General features: G+C 38.2%; 1 protein-coding gene across 23 annotated transcripts in view; it reads left to right on the forward strand.

Moving 5' to 3' along the window:
• Nucleotides 1-14,531, forward strand: part of MBTD1 (mbt domain containing 1) — a 69,173-nt gene that overhangs the window by 45,395 nt on the left and 9,247 nt on the right. For 22 of the 23 annotated variants that reach the window (XM_077852687.1, XM_077852691.1, XM_077852696.1 and 19 more), the window contains 9 exons: nt 1,194-1,328; nt 1,590-1,678; nt 1,893-2,127; nt 2,737-2,792; nt 3,137-3,241; nt 8,369-8,516; nt 9,373-9,455; nt 9,914-10,148; nt 10,649-10,726. In XM_077852687.1, the coding sequence (XP_077708813.1) occupies nt 1,194-1,328; nt 1,590-1,678; nt 1,893-2,127; nt 2,737-2,792; nt 3,137-3,241; nt 8,369-8,516; nt 9,373-9,455; nt 9,914-10,148; nt 10,649-10,726 (1,164 nt within the window). Of the gene's footprint in view, nt 1-1,193; nt 1,329-1,589; nt 1,679-1,892; nt 2,128-2,736; nt 2,793-3,136; nt 3,242-8,368; nt 8,517-9,372; nt 9,456-9,913; nt 10,273-10,648; nt 10,727-14,531 lie in introns of all 23 variants that reach the window. The other variant, XR_013354437.1, reaches the window with a different exon arrangement.

Here is a 14,531-nt window from a genome sequence, read left to right on the forward strand (position 1 = left end):
TCTAAATGGTTGGGTGTTCTCTACACCATAATTTAGAACAATGTATTCTTTCTGTCCTAGACGTTTAAGCCAGTTGCATTTAAATAGCTCTAAAGATCAATGCATTTAATATCAATAGAATTATTTTTACCTTCTGTCTCCAATTTTACATTTCCATTTTATCTAATTGCATAACATATTTTAAGCCACTTAAATGACATTTCAGAATTGAGCCTGATGTTAATCATGAACAGAGCTCTGCAACAGTGGGCAAACTCATGAATTATTCTGTGAATTATTGAATTTTAAAACTAAAGATTTAATGTTATAAATTTTCATCATAGATCTTAACACATGAAAATGCTGACTGAACTTAGCTCCGCGCCTGGAATAGTTTGTTGGGCCTTTTTTTATTCCCCTGAAGGCCTTAAATTAAATTGTAATCTGTTACCAACAGAAGGTTTATTAAATTATAAAGAGGATATATCATAGTTTTTGTTCTAAAAAGTAAGACGTCCTGTTTGCTTAGTACATACAGTTTTTAAGTCATTTAACATACTTTTATTTGTGTTTATTGAACTTTGTTACCTAGCATTTTCACATTTTATTTCCAAATAAATAGTACAGAAAAAATTAGATGCTTGAGATAGCCAAATCCAAATTATCCAAAAATATTTGGTCATCTAATCCGCTGGATAAAGCAGTTTCTTTGAAATGTTACTTTAACTAGATTGCTGTGACTTGACAAGGTTTTCCTAACTTAATATAACCTTCTTTCTTTTATTTTCAAAACTACACATTCTGGTAGGACTTTCTCCCCTGTTTCCACTGAGAATTTCTTCTCTAGAACTTAAGAAACTGGGGGTAAAATCAAAGTACATTAAAAGGGAGGAAGCCATGCTCTGAAAACAATTAAGCTAATGACATTAAACAACTGGTTCTCAAAGTTGGAGCCATACACTAGTATCTGCAGCTTCACCTGGGGACTTGTTAGAAATGCATATTCTCACACTGCCCCTAGACCTAGTAACTCAGTCTTAGAGTTGGGGGCGGGGCAGGGGGCTGGTGGTGCTGACTGCTCACATGCCCTGCATGGGATTCTGTTGCAGGTGCATATTAGCAAGTGACACCCACCCACCCAATGGCCAGCAGTTGTGTCCTGTTTTGTTTCATTTCATTTTCTTCTTATGTGGTGATTGATTTGTTGGTTTCAGGTTATAATGCCCTTTTAAGATATGAAGGATTTGAAAATGACCCTGGGCTAGATTTCTGGTGCAATGTCTGTGGCTCTGACATCCATCCGGTTGGCTGGTGTGCAGCCAGTGGAAAACCTCTTGTCCCTCCTAGAAGTAAGTATAATTTAAATATGTGTACCTCAGTGCAGTGTCACACAGAGTAATATTCAAGTGATATCAAAATTACAATATTTTTTGGTTTCATGTAACTTAAATACTGGCAAGACATATTTGTTCTGTTTTTGTTAGTCTTCTTCAGAACCTTAATGCTCTGAATTGCAGGGAAAATTGTTGTGGTTTTTTTTTTGAAAAAAATAGTTTATAAAGCAATTCTACTCTTTGCTAAAGTGTAACTGGTTATTTCTTTTGTTTTAGCTATTCAGCATAAGTATACAAACTGGAAAGCTTTTCTAGTGAAACGACTTACTGGTGCCAAAACACTTCCTCCCGATTTCTCACAGAAGGTAAAGACAGGATCTTAGAAAGGACTGAAGTGTCAATTGAGAGCTCTAAAAAAGGAATAGCCTGGAAGTTTTTTTAAGGAATTGTTTTAATTTAGTGAGCCAGATGATCTAGTTAAATGTCAAGTGCACTCATTATTTTTAATGGTACAGTACTGAAATTATTTGTAGACCTTTGTCATGAATTCCAAACAGTTTTTATCTGTTTTTATTTAAGGTTTCAGAGAGTATGCAGTATCCTTTCAAACCTTGCATGAGAGTAGAAGTGGTTGACAAGAGGCATTTGTGTCGCACACGCGTGGCAGTGGTGGAAAGTGTAATTGGAGGAAGATTAAGACTAGTGTATGAAGAGAGTGAAGATAGAACAGATGACTTCTGGTGCCATATGCACAGCCCGTTAATCCATCATATTGGTTGGTCTCGAAGCATAGGCCATCGATTCAAAAGATCTGGTAAGCACTTGTCACAAGACCACCTGTTGAAAACATCATTGAAGCTAAATTGTACTACTTGGTTATTTTTTCTCTACAGAATAGTAGAGATCAGAAATAGCATTCTAGTTATCTGGGCTGCTCATTCTATCTTAATTTAGGGAAGGTTCACACCAGAATATGAGTGTCCTAATATATTTATATTCCTTCCACTTGTTCTCAATTCAAATATAATGTACTTTTCATCACAACTACATTGTCTTACACTTTTCCTGTTCAGCCCATTTGAAAGATCTAAAGGTAGCCATTCCCTTTGCATTCAGTTTTAATCAAAAGAGGAAGATTAAATGTGGTTAGACTTAATACTGAACACACGTAAAGAATACTTCTAAAGTTGTGATTCCCTAACTAGGGAATTACCAGCATTCTGATTGGCTGAATGTATTTAATAGCACATGTACTCAGAAGAAAGAAAGACTATAGAGGATATTTTTCACCATATATGTAGAAGGCATGTATTTCTGCCGTGTTTTAGAGTATACATACCTTGTGGGTTTGAAACCTTCAAAGAAACGTGGTTTTGGTCTTCTCACAAATGCTGACAGATTAGTATGTAACTTTTCCTTGTAGATATTACAAAGAAACAGGATGGACATTTTGATACACCACCACATTTATTTGCTAAGGTAAGAAGTTTTTATAAGAACCCTCATTTGTAAATTAGGTTTGAAAGAGGGTTGTGGGTTTTTTCCTAAAATAATGGAAATCACAATTATATTTGTTCACTTATAAAAGGATTAAGACCTTGTGATCCATAGGTGTCACAACTATTGATTATAATTACTCTTAAATTCTGTCTATTTGCCTGAATTCTCTATATTCTCTAACGGAGGTTTGAGTTATAATATTAGGTAGGTAGGAAAAGGCATTTTGGTATTTTCATCTGATAAACATTTTCAATTTGGTAATATTTTAATTATTAAAATGATAACATTTGTAACGGTGGATGTGCTTTCATGTAATTCTTTAGGTAAAAGAAGTAGACCAGAGTGGGGAATGGTTCAAGGAAGGAATGAAATTGGAAGCTATAGACCCATTAAATCTTTCCACAATATGTGTCGCGACTATTAGAAAGGTAAGACTATAGGTTTTAAAATACAGAAATGCATTTGTAAGAACTGGTCTTAAGGTAATAGGAGGAAGAGGCCCTTAATATACTCATTTTGACATACAAGGTGTATGTATCTGGATCTTCACTAGGGAGAAGGATACTAGTAATTTCAAAATAAATTTCAATTTTCATACCAGTGTTTTTATGTGGCTTGTCAAGATTGTCATCTTGAGTCTGCTGCCTTTATTTATGGAAATACATATATCTTGAGTTAAGAGGAAGAATATTTAAGTTACTTTCTGCTCAAAGCTAATCCAACAGAGAATTATTTTTTTGTTTTGGGAGTTTTTTGTAAAGATTTTATTTATTAGAGAGAGAAAGAGTATGAGCAGAGGAGAGGGGCAGAGAGAGGAGAAGCAGACTCCTTGATGAACAGGGAGCCCAACATGGGGCTCATTCCCAGGACCCCAAGATCATGACCATAGCTGAAGGCAGACACTTACCGACAGAGGCACCCAGGTGCCCCCAACACAGAATTGTGACTAGGCCAAGTTTATCTTCAGTTTCCAGTTTATTTCCTTTTGTGCCTTTATTATTCTTTTGATAGTACTTTATTTCTTCTTTTTTTTCTTCTTCTCTTGTGAAGCTGCTTTTGTGAAAAAATCAAGAAGTGTGGTTTTCAATTTAAGTAGGCATCAGAATACCTTGGGAAACTTAAAGAAAAATACAGGTGACCAGACCTCTTAAATGCCTACCACGCGTGTTTTGATTTCATTAGTCTGCTAGGGAGCCCTAGCATTGGCCTTTTTTTTTTTTTTTTTTTTTCTTGTAAGTCCCCAGGTAATTCTCCAGTACAGCCATGGTTAAGAACCACTGATCCAGAGTCTGTTTACATAAGATTACAGCTTAAATTGTGATTTGCATTTCAACCTAGTTTAAAGCCTTGAGCCAAAAGAATTAAAATTATGATTATGATTGCTGCCATGTCCCAGCCTCTTATGCTCAAGGTCACACAGCTAGATGAGATTGGCACCAAGCTTTTATTCTTCCTCTTTACTTGACTAGTGATCAGAATCACCTACTATGATTTAAAACGGATTTCCCAGGCACCTGGGTGGCTCAGTCTGTTAAGCATCCAACTCTTGCTTTCAGCTCAGACCATGATATCAGGGTCATGAGATTGAGCCCCACGTTGGGCTCCGTGCTCAGCACGGAGTCTGTTTGAGATTGTCTGCCTCTGCCCCTCCCCACACACACACTCTTGCTCTCTCTCAAACCTAAAAAAGGGAAGAAAAAAAAAAGATTACCTTTAAGGGCATCTGGGTGGCTCGGTCAGTTAAGCCTCTGCCCTCAGTTCAGGTCATGATCCCAGGGTCCTGAAATCAAGCCCCACATCAGGTTCCCTGCTGAACAGAGAGCCTGCTTCTCCCTCTTCCTCCCTCTGTGTCCCTCCCCCTGCTTAAGTTCTCTCAAATAAGTAAATAAAATCCCTTTTTTTTAATGTAAAAATGTTGTTAAAGATTATTTTTAAAAATAAATACATAAATAAAAAACAGATTTCTGTGATCTACTCTGTATCTGCTTAATCAGAATCACAAGAAGTATTACACATGATAATGTATTTGTCTAAAAAGGATGAAATTCTCTCAGTGATTCTGAGAGTCAGATATGGGAAACAGTGCAGTTAAACCATGCTCTGTGCCATGAAAGGAGAATGAAGTGTCCAATGAGTATAGCATCAAACTTTGCTCAAAAATTACTTGGTTTATACATGCCATGCTAGGTTCAGTTTGGACTCTAAAAAGCCTACAGTCTTATAGAACAAGGTAAGATATGTACAAAGAAGTTTGATTCCGGATCAACTATAACTTAAGAAAGGTATGCAGTAGGGATGCCTGGGTGGCTCGGTGGTTGAGCGTCTGCATTTGGCTCAGGGCATGATTCTGGAGTCCCAGGACAAGTCTCACATCAGGCTTCCTGCATGGAGCCAGCTTCTCTCCCTCTGCCTGTGTCTCTGCCTTTCTCTGTATGTGTCTTTCATGAATAAATAAATAAAATCTTAAAAAAAAAAAAGAAAGAAAGGTACACAGTACTGTTGGAATTCAAATAAAGGATATATTACAATGTCTCAGAGAAATTAGGGAAAGCTGGATAGAAGAGAAGAGATTTGAAAACTTCGCCTTGACGGTTGGGAAAAACAGCCCCGCAGAGATGCAGGAAGGAAACTTATGGAAAGAGGATATGCACAAATGAATTAAGGTGGGAAGGTGTAGGCAGGGTGTAGGGTAAGACAAGTTGTTCACACAGTGCACATCAAACCAGTTGCATCCAGCTCTTGATTTCGGCTCAGGTCACGATCATGGGTCGGGGATCAAGTCTCATGTGGGGCTCCGCACACACAGCCTGCTTAAGATTCTCCTTTGAGACAACTGGGTGGCTCAGTGGTTTACCGCCTGCCTTCAGCCCAGGGTGTGATCCTGGAGTCCCAGGATCGAGTACTGCATTGGACTCCCTGCATGAAGCCTGCTTCCCCCTCTGCCTGTGTCTGCCTCTCTCTCTCTCTTTCTCATGAATAAATAAATAAAATCTTAAGAAAAAAAAGATTTTCTCTCCCTCTTCCTCTGTCCCTTCCCTGTCCATGTGCTCGCTCTACCCACCACTGCCTCCCTACTCCCCTGACAAAAGGCTGCCCCGAGTATCCTGGTCAAAGCTTTTATAAGGAACAGCAACTCCCTCAAGTTAACTTTAGGAGAGTTACCCTAAGGACAGGGCAGTCTCATAGACAAGCAAGGACACAGGGATGAGAACTGGAAAGCCATAAACTCAGTGGTAATTTCTCCATATCTCGGGGCCTCTTTGTTCCATCCCTTCTCTGCTCTGAGTCTCTGCCACTTTCCTTTCACTCTTTTGGTTGGAGTTCTACTCACTCAGTCTTCATGTGTGGCTGCTAGCTCCATTCTGTATGATGGGCTTTCAGTTCCAACTCCAGCCCATGATTTGACAGCAGTCTCTGTGTCTGTTGATCCTAATCCTGAGAAAGATACTAGCTGAGCTCAGCCTCTGGCTTAGTCTCTAAAGGGTAGGCACTAGTCCCCACTTCAGTCAGCTGTAGTTAGAAAAGGGGAAAGGAATCCCATGTGAGTGAGGGTAGCCCTTTCCCAAGGTGCAGACAAATCTGTTAAGCTGGAAGAGGAAGTTACTATATATATCCAACATAGGAGAAACAACTAGGAGAAAGGCACATGAAGGTAGAGACTAAAAGGTAATGTAGAACCAGGTCACACAGGCTTGGGTATTGTTTTTTAAAAAAAAATTGTTTATTGGCTCAGTGGTTGAGCATTGGCTCAGTGGTTGAGCGTCTGCCTTTGGCTCAGGTCATGATCCTGGGGTCCTGGAATCAAGTCCCCCATTGGTCTCCCCAGAGGGAGCCTGCTTCTCTCTGTGCCTATACCTCTGCCTCTCTCTGTGTGTCTCTCATGAATAAATAGTAAGATTAAATTTTGCTTATTTATCCTAGAGAGAGAATGAGAGACAAAGAGCACAGGGGGAGGGACATAGGGAGAAGCAGGCTCCCTGCTGAGCGGGGAACCTGACATGGGGCTCAATCCCAGGACCCTGAGATCATGACCTGAGCTGCAGGCAGATCCCTGACCGACTGAGCCACCCAGGTGCCCAGTCATTCAGGCTTTGAATATTTGGCCAGGCCATCTTAACTTTCTCTAGTGAGCAGGTAAGTTGGAAAGGCTTTCCTGTGTGAACAGAGGTCATAACAAAAGAAAGTTAAGCTGTGTAAGATGGGAAATGTCCAAAGAGGAAGCCTGAAAGCATTGTTCTCAAACGGTGTGGTGGAAAGGGAGTTCATGACATACACAGAAGGAATGACTTTAAGGGGAGTCATGAGACCTGGTGCTTGCTTACCTTTGAAGCTGGCTCTGACACCCTGCATGGACTCTCAGAGGGTGTGTTCAGCACACAAGTAGGGGAAAGACAGGACTAAGAGCCCGCAGAGGAGACAAACTCCTGATAAAACTGGAGGAGATGTGGGCCTAGCGTTGGTTTCTGACACAATGTGTGGGGGTGTTACCACCAACACCGAAAGAAAAGGGCCAACATCAGAAATGTAAGGGTTGGAGGTAAGAGGATGCCACCAACAGGACCATCACCAAACAGGAGAGGTGGAAAGATTGGCCAGTAAACTACATAATGAGAGTCAGGGAGAAAACATTTTAGAAAGCTGAGAGTAGTCAGCAAGTATGAGATACTTCAGGGAGGCTGAGATTTGAGGAGGGTAAGTGTTGCAGGAAAGGCAATAGATCTGACAAACTTGGTCACTGGTGAATTTAGCATTGTAGAAGGTTTGGGACAGAAGTCAGACTGCAAAGAGTTACATAGAATATACCTGGAAGTGGATCTCTGGGTAAAGTATGTAGAAGTTCATCATACTGTTGTACCTTTTCTGTAAATGTGAACTGTTTCAAAATAAAATATTTTAAAATTGATAGTGAAAGACATTAGAGTATAAGAAATAGTGTTTGTGGAGCAAAGTTCCAGCAGTAATAGGAGGAGCAAAGTTCCAGCAGTAATAGGACATGATGGAAAGGTTTGTGTTGGGGGTAGGTTATTACATCTCAAAACGGGCACGAAGAAAGGAGTATGGGGACCCTTGCGCAGGGTGGCCTTAGATTCTTACACAGGAGCATGGGTATCTGTAGCATAAGAGAGGTAAAGTGGAGGATTGGTAAAGGTGGGAAAAAGTTTGGAAAAAACCCTTTCTGCTAAATCAGAAGGAAAGTTATACTGAGTAGGACTCAGAACCCTACCGAGACTAGACAGTTAAATTGGAGAGGAGCACTGGGCCCTGCTTCATGGGCCACAGCAGCCAGCACCTTACTATTGGCAAAAGGCACTGTTTGTCCTAGACCTCCGAAGTCACTTCTGTGTAACCCTGCTTTTGTTCTGGTACACACCGCAATCTGTGGAGGTTTCTCGTTACTATTTCAGTTACTAACACAATTCAGTGAAGAAGCATTTTTCACTTTTAAGAGACCTTTATGTAATACATTTTCCTTTCTTTTAGAATGTCACTTAAAGGATCACTTTTATAGTAGTGATATCTAATTTCAAATACTTGGAATTCTCTTCATTGAAAAGGTGCTGGCTGATGGATTCCTGATGATTGGGATCGATGGCTCAGAAGCAGCAGATGGATCTGACTGGTTCTGTTATCATGCAACCTCCCCTTCGATTTTCCCTGTTGGTTTCTGTGAAATTAACATGATTGAGCTCACTCCACCTAGAGGTACTTCATCCTATATGTACACTGGGTCATCATCCTTGCCCTCTTTTTTTTGCGTGGTATTTACTAATATCATTTAACACAGCCCTGGATTTTCTACTCTGTGAACCTATGATACATGTGTGTATGTACATTTAAACGTACATACCCATACCAAGCGCTGAGGGGTACTCTAAAAATATAAGGCACTGTATTCTAGCTAGCTTTAATAAATTACATTAGTATAGAAGTTTTCCTGAGCATCTGTACATTTTATAATATGAATTGGTATTCTCTAAGCCCTGTGGAGATGGCGATGTAGGTAATTGTACACATGAACTTTTGTTAAAAATAGATACATGCTAAAGCCTTTGAGGGAAAGCAAGTTTCCATCTTTAGAATATCATGTGGCTTAAAAAAAAAAAAAGACTTACCCTTAAATAGCTTTCAAGGCTTAACCAGTGTCTTTCCTAATTTCAATATCTGAGCCTCGTGTTTTTCTCCTAAGAAAAGAACAGAGGTCTATAAAAATAGTATTTACCCAACCAGTTTTCTTACTTGAAAAGAAAGAAAAATATCACTGTGAAATATGAAATGCTATACTCTCCTACGTGTAGGATTTTAAAAGCAAAGGTCTGTAAAAGGATTGAGACACTTTTGCGTTAGGTAAGTAGGTGCACCTGTGTCTGTCTAGAAATGGAATGAAATCCTTATAACACAGAAGAATGACTGCATTTGACAATATTAGAGCAAGAGTTAAAAGTTTATTATAAAATCTAAAACCTGAGATCTTAGTGTGTAATGAGTCAGTTTTTTATCTACATTTTAATATTTTGCTAATTTTAAATGAACTGCTGATTAAATCAGGTGTGTTTTTCAGGTTATACAAAACTTCCTTTTAAATGGTTTGACTACCTCAGGGAAACTGGCTCCATTGCAGCACCAGTAAAACTATTTAATAAGGTAAATTTGAATAATGGCATAATATGTACAGCTTTTTGATGCCTCACAAATGCAAATCATTGTTGATCAAAATGTCTTTGGTTTATATTAGAAATTCTTTTTTTATTTTTATTTATTTATGATAGTCACTATATGAGAAATTATTAATGGAAATTAGTATAAACAAACATATTTATAGTAATAAAACAACATATTTTCTTTACCTAGGAAATGAAGCTTATTTTCAAACTTTGCTTCATTTTTAATCTGAGTAAAATAGAAATGAATACATTTCCTAATCAGTTCTTAAATACTTCTCACCTACATATGTTTTAATAACTAAAGAATCATTTGCAATTTTTTTGGTTTAAATTAGGTTATCTGGTTATGTTGCTTTTTTTCTTTTTTTCTCTCTCGGTGATTGTGAACTCATGCATTCTTTTTTTCACCCATGGTAATATTCTGCTTCTCTGTGTCAGGATGTTCCAAATCACGGATTTCGTGTAGGAATGAAATTAGAAGCAGTAGATCTCATGGAGCCACGGTTAATATGTGTAGCCACAGTAACTCGAATTATTCATCGTCTCTTGAGGATACATTTTGATGGATGGGAAGAAGAATATGATCAGTGGGTAGACTGTGAGTCCCCTGACCTCTATCCTGTAGGGTGGTGTCAATTAACCGGATATCAGCTACAGCCTCCGGCGTCACAGTGTAAGTTGGTATACAGAAAAGGTGTCCTTTTGTAAAAATCCGCAATTCTCCAGAGGACTGTTTCACATAAGTCATCTTGTGAGCTCACAGGACAAGAATATACCTTTGTCTGATTGGTTGCCAGGTAAGATCTTAAGACTCAACAACAATATCACAGAATCAGACCATGAGTACCACAGCAGTGTGAACTCAGTAGTCAATTACATGATGACTATAGAAAGAAACCCCACAGTAAGAGTACCCACCAAAGTCATCTAGACTTGTTTTAATGAGTTTGAAATTACAGGCTAACATTTACTGGCATATAATAAGTTCTTATTGAATAAATAATGGAATCTGTCTGGTGTCATGGGTTTTACAGAACAAGCGCCCTTATTTTCAAAGCATCTTGTACTTTTTTAAGTATAATGGCCTTGGTAAAGATAATTCATCTTAAATTGTATTTAGATTCATGTGTTTGCAATGCTTACTTGGTACCAATTTTCCATTTTATTTTTCAGCATCAAGAGAAAGCCAATCAGGTTCATCAAAACAGAAGAAAAAGGCTAAGTCCCAGCAATACAAAGGACATAAGAAAAGTGGGTCACCACATGGTGTTTATATACATTTCCTAAGTTGTTAACCAATTGGGGTCACAGTATTCTTGCATAGAAACTAATATCCCTGTGAGAACCTATGACTGTGCATTATGTATTTTGCTTAAAGGTGCAGTATGCCATAAAAGGCAAACCTTTTCAATAAACAGAAACTCTTACATTTTAACGGACAGGAAAAATTATCACCATAATATTTTAAAATATATATGGTAAAGAATACAGTACAAGTAGTTCTTGAAATAATATGTAAACCTACTGAAAATTAATCCTTTTTTTAATCTTTTAAAAAAAAAAAAGTTAAAGAAATGCTTGATATTTACAACAGACTTAAAGCCTAAGAAACCCATCCTTCTTATAAACCAAAACTCTCTTTCTAGAATGAGACTTACAAGAAAGTTGATGGCTAACAAAGTCAGGCTTCAGAAAAATTTTCTAAATTTGCTTTCTATGGATGCCTGGGTGGCTCAGCAGTTGAGCGTCTACCTTTGGCTCGGGGTGTGGTCAGAGTCCCGAGATCAAGTCCCACATCGGGCTCCCTGCATGGAGCCTGCTTTTCTCTCTGCCTGTGTCTCTGCCTCTCTCTCCATCTCTCTCATGGATAAATAAAATCTTTTTTAAAAATAACAAATAAATAAATTTGCTTTCTATGTCCTATTTTACCTTACAATGAATGCTTATTGGCTTTAGTAGCCAAAATAATATAGAATATATTGACAGCTCTATTTGATTATTTTAAATTTTTTGCCCCACACCCTAGGAAGCCACAGGTTTTTCTCTTCGTGACACTTGTCATGAAATATTTCATTCTGAAATAAGACTATTTTTTTTTTAAGATTTTATTTATTCATGAGAGACAGAGGCAGAGACATAGGCAGAGGGAGAAGCAGGCTCCCCTCAGGGAGTCCAGTGCAGGACTCAGTCCCTAGAGAAGAAGAGGATCACGCCCTGAGAGCCACCCAGGCGTCCCAAGACTATTTTTATATAAAGATGTTTTTAAAAGTCAAAAGTAGGGATCCCTGGGTGGCACAGTGGTTTAGCGCCTGCCTTTGGCCCAGGGCGCAATCCTGGACACCCGGGATCGAATCCCACGTCGGGCTCCCGGTGCATGGAGCCTGCTTCTCCCTCTGCCTCTGTCTCTGCCTCTCTCTTTCTCTCTCTCTCTCTGTGTGACTATCATAAAATAAATAAAAATTAAAAAAAAAAAAAAGATTTAAAAGTCAAAAGTACATTTAAGGTTTTAAAGTAAAACCTATTTTTCCAGCTGACTTGCCACATGTTCAAATAAGTGTTAATCTCTCTCTCATTAACAACCAAGAAACTGAAGCAGCGTGAAGAATCAAATATACCCTTACTTTCTGATTATAGTCATTTGTTTATAGTTGTTTTCCCTGGGTGACTAAAATCTTATACCAGCCACTGCCATGGTGTTTTCGTGTCCTGGCATGAAACCCACATCAGCCTCCATAGCCATAGCCTCCAGGCCTTTCTCTCACCCTCTCTTTTATATTAGAGGTATAGGCCTCCTATTTGTCTAGTTATTTTGCTCACTAGCCACTTGCCAGGTTTGATACTCACCTGAAAGAACTTGAGAGAATATTGTCAGATAGGCAGATCAAAGTAATTCTCATGTGTCTGGAAATGAGGAAGAATTCACATGGTGGTTTTGTCAATGGACAAACCGTACTGCATGTGGTCACTAAAGCTTTTTCTGAGGTTGGATGGCACAGGCTGCACTAGCTTGTCTTTTCACTTTCCACTGGACAAGACCAAGATTTCAGGATTTTCTTTACAAAGTGCTGAACTAAGAACATTTCTTACTCTATGCCATATTTTTTAGAAATAATTTCTGAAAAAAAAAAATTTCTGAGCATTGGGTACACAATTCAAATGCCTCCCTCAATGTGACTCTTGCTGGTGTGTTTTCCAGTTTAAGGGTTTAACAATTTTGAATTAATGGGCCAGGAACCATGGGAAGAAGTATGAAACTAATAAAGTGACAACAGCAATATGCTAGGTTTTTTTGTTTTTTTGTTTTTTTTTTTAAGATTTTATTTATTAAAAAAAAAAAAGATTTTATTTATTTATTCATGAGACACAGAGAGAGAGAGGCAGAGACATAAGCAGAGAGAGGAGAAGCAGGCTCCATGCAAGGAGCCCGATATGGACTTGATTCCAGAACCCTGGGATCACACCCTGAGCTGAAGGCAGGTGCTCAACCACTGAGCCACACAGGCATCCCAATATGCCAGTTTTTAGTAATGTTTAATACTACCACATTTCTGGATTAACTGGGAAAATGAATTTAGCTGTAAATATATCATGTTCTTTATCTGTAACATTGTAATAGCTCTTCGTATTACAACATCATCTCTAATGCCTTTAAATTGTCCTTTAGTCATAGAATTAGTCGTAGAAAGGGAAAGGACTATGAATCCACAGTCCTTATTAGAAATCCTTGGGACCAGATGTGTTTTGGAATTAAGAACTTTTCAGGTTTTAGAAAAGTACAGTGTGTGCAGCATATATTATGTAACACCCCTTACAGACTCTGGCACATTTTCGGAAGCAGTATAAATGTAAATGTTTACATTAAAGGGGCCAAATAAAGATTATAAATAGTATCACCAGTGAGGTCTGGTTTTATTGCCAAAGTCTTACAGAAAAATTGTGAATTTTGGAATTGAGGATAGCAAATTATAGTGCCGTGAGAATAAAGAAGCAATCTTCATTGCAAGGGTATTCTTTTATTTTTTTGCATTCATCACCAGATAGTTCACTAGAAATTTTTCCTGCAAAACTTGACTTGCCCAAATAAAGAATTTGGAGTCTGTAAACCTAATTTATCCATTGCATGCAGTATCATTAGCAGATCAGCCACAAACTCCTTCGTTTTTAAGTTTGCTTACAGATTATTATATTTTGGCTCTGGTTTCATCTTCTAGCTTTTTGGGCTTTATGTACCTAAAATCATCCATCAGTGTGTTCTTTGGTAGTGTTTTTGTTTGGTTATTGTTGGTGTTTTTGTTTTTTAACTGAAATAGATACTTGATTGGCTTCATTGTTCTGGCTTGTTTTGCAGTGATCTGTGTTCATGCTATAAAGAGATAACTATCAACTAGTGCTTTTGAAAAATAAGAGTAATGTTCTGCCACTCTGCCAGGAGGATCAGATAGACAGTTGTATGCATGTGGTCTGTCCAATCTGGAAAGCCGTATTTTTCAAGGTTTAGTAATTCTAGCGCAGGGCACCCAGCACACTGATTTCTGAACCATCTTCAGGGGCTATTTATTATAAATAGTAGAGAGTTGGAGAGCCTCTTTGGATGTTTACCTCTAGGTGTGTCTACATTAGGAAAGGTGTAAATGATTTGCTGCACATGATTTTGGTATGGCAGTTGGGAGTTGAATGTGTACTCACTAGCAACTTAGTTTCCAGACCATTTACATAGGCATACTGTCTGACATAGATTTATCTTTTAGTCCTGATTTCGTGAAGCATAATCTCTGATTGCACTTGCCTGGGTCATTTGTATACTCTGGAAGAAAACATAATTTATAGCCCCAGAGATATGTAAGTATCCTTCAGCTTTCAACCTGACTAATGCAATATGTTGGTTCAGTATTTGCAAAGTTTAGATTACTTTTTTTTTTTTTTTTTTTTGCTGGTGAAAGCATCGTGTAAATCTTTGAAGGCTTATATTTGCTTATGAAACTGTAACCAAAAGGTGTTTCAAAAGAAATTAGATTGCTTAAGTACTTGCAGGCAACAAGCTTTCAATTTTAGAAAT

The sequence above is a fragment of the Canis aureus genome, chromosome 16 (assembly GCF_053574225.1).
Source record: "Canis aureus isolate CA01 chromosome 16, VMU_Caureus_v.1.0, whole genome shotgun sequence".
Taxonomy (NCBI): domain Eukaryota; kingdom Metazoa; phylum Chordata; class Mammalia; order Carnivora; family Canidae; genus Canis; species Canis aureus.